The sequence below is a fragment of the Triticum aestivum genome, chromosome 2B, assembly GCF_018294505.1.
Source record: "Triticum aestivum cultivar Chinese Spring chromosome 2B, IWGSC CS RefSeq v2.1, whole genome shotgun sequence".
Taxonomy (NCBI): Eukaryota; Viridiplantae; Streptophyta; class Magnoliopsida; order Poales; family Poaceae; genus Triticum; species Triticum aestivum.
In genome coordinates this window covers 716596340-716600396 of record NC_057798.1, presented here as the reverse complement: position 1 = coordinate 716600396, position 4057 = coordinate 716596340, and the positions used below count along the sequence as shown (strand labels likewise).

General features: G+C 49.9%; 1 protein-coding gene across 1 annotated transcript; it reads right to left on the bottom strand.

The window, feature by feature from the left end:
• Positions 1-2198: 2198 nt before the first annotated feature.
• Positions 2199-3671, bottom strand: LOC123042264 (protein DOG1-like 4). Its single transcript, XM_044464749.1, has one exon. The coding sequence runs from the start codon at positions 3230-3232 to the stop codon at positions 2510-2512; it is 723 nt and encodes a 240-aa protein (XP_044320684.1). The 5' UTR covers positions 3233-3671; the 3' UTR covers positions 2199-2509.
• Between the last annotated feature and the right edge of the window lie 386 nt (positions 3672-4057).

The following is a 4057-nucleotide window of genomic DNA, read 5'->3' as shown; positions in this document are numbered from 1 at the left end:
GGACTTAATCAAGCTAAGCAGTATGGTACTAATACAAAAGAACAGACTCTCTACATCTGCGTGACTGCGTCACCGCGGCTCCAGCCGGACGCTACACGTTGGCCCATAGAGCTGGAAGTGCTTACGGCTGACGGGCCAGAAAGGCTGAATTAAGCCCCATTTTCATACAATCAAATATTATCATTCCTCAAAAAAAAATACAATCAAATATTATCGCTCATGCCTAGCTTCGCATATATTGATGCTAGGATTTCCTAAAAAAAATCTGATGCTAGGAAAGAGTTTTCTTCATTCTTTGTTCAAATAAAAAATCAGAATACATTCTTTAGGAATATTGCTAAAATTCTAAATATATAAGTTATTAACAAAATTATATAATAAAGTCAAAAGTTTAAAAGGAATATTTTATGAAGAAGTATTTAAAATCACAATTTAAAACAATAACTGAAAACTGTAATTTTAAGTTAACAACATAATTAATAAAGATAAAAATAAAAAAAATAAAACCGTACATGAATTTTTTAAAGGAAAAAATGTCAACGGCCTCGGGCCCAACCGCGCTACACCCCAGTGCGGACCCAGAGAGCATGCCCCAGCGCCGATGCCTCGGGCGCTTACTGGGTCGGCCCAACGCACGTCGCCTTAGCGTGTCCCGCAGACCCCCGAGGTATAGTACCACCTCGCCGCGCAAGGAGTGCGTCGACCGGCTTAAATAGCCGATCAGGCCCCACCACGTCAATCTACTGTAAATATTACGCCCCATGTTTTGACGTGGCCACCTTGTGGGGCCCGACCGTCGCTGCTGCTGATGCCGAAAGGCCTGTTCTGGGCGCTTTTTTGTGAAAAACTAGAAATGTCTTCATAGACGAGGTGGCACCGGCGGATCGGATGGGCAAACTTCTATGTGTCCAAACCGCTCGTATGTCCCAGAAAAAGACCATACGGTAGTGGGTATATGTTCTTGTCGAAAGACCATATTGTCCTTATATGAGGGGGGTGTACCGAAGTGAAGCTCTTGATCTAATAGAATGTACAAATGAGTCATATATATTGTCAAAATAACCAATCTTTTAAACCTAAAGCCGACTAAAGATCATTTATGCACAATTATATTTAGTTACATAATATTTTAGTGGCTACGGAACCACACTATTATTATGCATATACTGCTAATATCAAAGAAGTCATAAAATTAATTCTCATTTTTTTTAAAAACATTAAAGAAGTTGCCCTCACATAGTTGTAAGAAAAAGGAAAGGAAGATGGGAAATAGGGACCATCACTGGAGTTTTGGGTATGAACAAATAGGTCGGTCACGTATAGAGTTTTTGGGTCTGAACAAATAGGTCAGTCACATATAGATTTCCGGGGCTTTGAAAATAGGAGATATTGCTCCAGTTTAACTGGTGAGCTTGGTGTACCACACATACCCTTTTTTGCAGAAATAAAACTTGTATTATTCAATCATAATGTTCTTACAATCATCAAGCACCACTTCTAGGACCTTTGGGGACCCGAGCCGATCCATGTAACAGTTCTATCTTCAACTCTAGTGAAACTAGCAAGGCAATCACTAGCCTTATCCTGACTACGATTTACATGAGTAATACATGTTTCTTGAAGGCTTCCCAGATGCTTGATTTCCTTCAAAGGGAAGCGTAGACTGATCTATCTATTCCAATATCTTGGATCATGGCAACCGCCGTAAGCAAATCCATCTCGATGGCAATGGGAGAGTTACTCGGTTGAATTGCAAATGACAAACCTTCGATACATGCACACAACTCCGCCTCCAGTGCATCCCGACATTTGAATAATTGCTTGCAAGCAGAGAAAATAATACCTGCTACTATAGTTAGAACTGCAAAAGACGATGGTGACTGATTTTACAACGTGTGCATACGGGTGCGCCGAAAAGGATATGCTAGACCGAATGGTTGTCTCAACTTGTCAGGGACGGCTTGATAAGGCCACAAATTAAATAATGTGTGTTGATGTGAGGTTAGACACATCATCTCATCAAACTTATAGATATGGTGACTGGTTGTCAGCAAGGCGATTTTGGGTTGATGCATGTATTTGTTTTATCTAATTTTATTTTATGTATAATAAAAAGACTGTGCACCGGCCGGGTTATCCTGCTTAGGAAAAAAAAAGATAGCGCTAGCGTACCATTTAAAGAATTTCAAGATTCCTGAGGCAATGATACTTATTTCTTTTTGAGTCAAGACAATGATACATGACGCTGGACTAGTGAGTGACCTCACATCGGAAGACGGCGACTTACGCCGGCCGCGACCATTGAAAATGACAGTTGACATGATAAGCAATTCGGCATGCCAAACAACAAGAAAACACATGACCGGACGACTCGAGTAAACATGACTCGGTCGACTCTTATTGCAATGGCTAGACTGACACAGACAATGCCATGCGACGGGGCATAATTTCCCCCCTTGTGCATAATCGGACGCAACGGGGCATAATATTTCTTCTTCGAGATCACCGGCTAGAGGCCCCGCCGGCCGCCGCCGTGGCCGGAGCTCCAGGCGCGCCCGGCGCGGTGGACGCCGAGGTGGAACCTCAGCATGGCCGCGACGAAGGCGCCAGCCTGCTCCGCGTCCGGGGCCAGCACCCCGACGACGCCGCGCACCGTGCGCTCGCGGAGCGCGTCGCCCGCGGCCAGCAGCACGCGGAGCGACCGCCCCACCGCGGCCACGGCCTCGTCGGCCTGGACGCCGTTCCGCGGGTGCTGCCGGCGCTGGCGCAGCGCCTCCAGCACGCGTGGCCCCGCCAGCGACTCCTGCACGGCCGCCACCTCCCGGTCCACCTCCTTCTCGGCCGCCGCCGTGGCCGCGCGCAGGTCCTCCAGCTCGCGGCGCTGGCGCGGGCCCACGGCGCCGCCGTCCACGAAGCGGAACACCAGCGCGGGCCGCCACCCCCACGCCCACAGGAAGGTGCGCTCCAGCGGGTTGAGCCAGCGCTGGTCGAGCGCCGCCACCACGTCGCGGTCGGCGAGGCTCGCCTTGTGCTCGTAGTAGGTGGCCACGTGGTCCATGGCGGCGTCCACGAGCGGCGCCAGCGCGTCGCGCCGGCGCGCCCCGAGCGCGGCCGTGAGGTCGGACACCATCTCCTCCTCGCGGCCCACCCAGGCGTCGTAGAAAGCCACCATGTCACCAGCGTGCGCCATGTACCAACTACCAACTGCGGCGTTCTTGGGGTGCGGCGGCATCTTGCTGGGCGCGGGAGGGCTGGCATAAATCGGCGCGTTTTCTTGGCCTGGAAGGGTTGGGACGTGGTTTGCTTAGGCGCGGAGGCAATCATGCTCGTGCACGGCAGTCGGCAGGGGAAGACGGATAAGCTTGGGCGGTCGCGAGGAAGGAGACGACCCTTAGATCAGACAGTGCGCAGGCCGGTGGCCTCGTGCTGGCATGCTCTGGTTTGTTTACTCCCATGCAGTGCAGCAGTCGAATAGAGCAACCGCTTTGACCTTTCCAGTTCGGGGCTAGCCTCTGTCTCCGGCTGTCAGGCAGGCAAACCGCGTTACCAGGGCACGTGATGCATATTCTGCACCAGTATGCCGATGCGATTTCTCCTCCGTTTCTTGGACGACATATGGGGAGACAGCTTCAGCTCGGCTCACATTAGGGCATCTTCAGCCGTTGGCCCCTCCAGGACGCATACAAATCACTTCATGGAAACGAGCCGGCGATACACTCGGCGCTGGGGGCGGTTTTGCGCCCAGTCGTCGCCCCCAGCTCGCCCCAGGCACCGAAATTGGCCCACTTTGCAGCCCAATTTCGGCGAATAAACGGCTCATATGGGCGAGAATAGGCCCATATTCGGCGTGGTTTCGCCGTGTCTCGGCGTTCAATTATCAACACAATTATTCCTTATCACATATTTCATTACAGAAAAATCAAATACTTCAACAAAATACTACAACAACAAATAGTTCAATATAAATTATATAGTTCAACAAATAAAAACTCGTATTTCATCACGCGGCGTCCCCCTTGAGCCTCCATAGGTGCTCAATCAGATCTTTCTGCAGTTG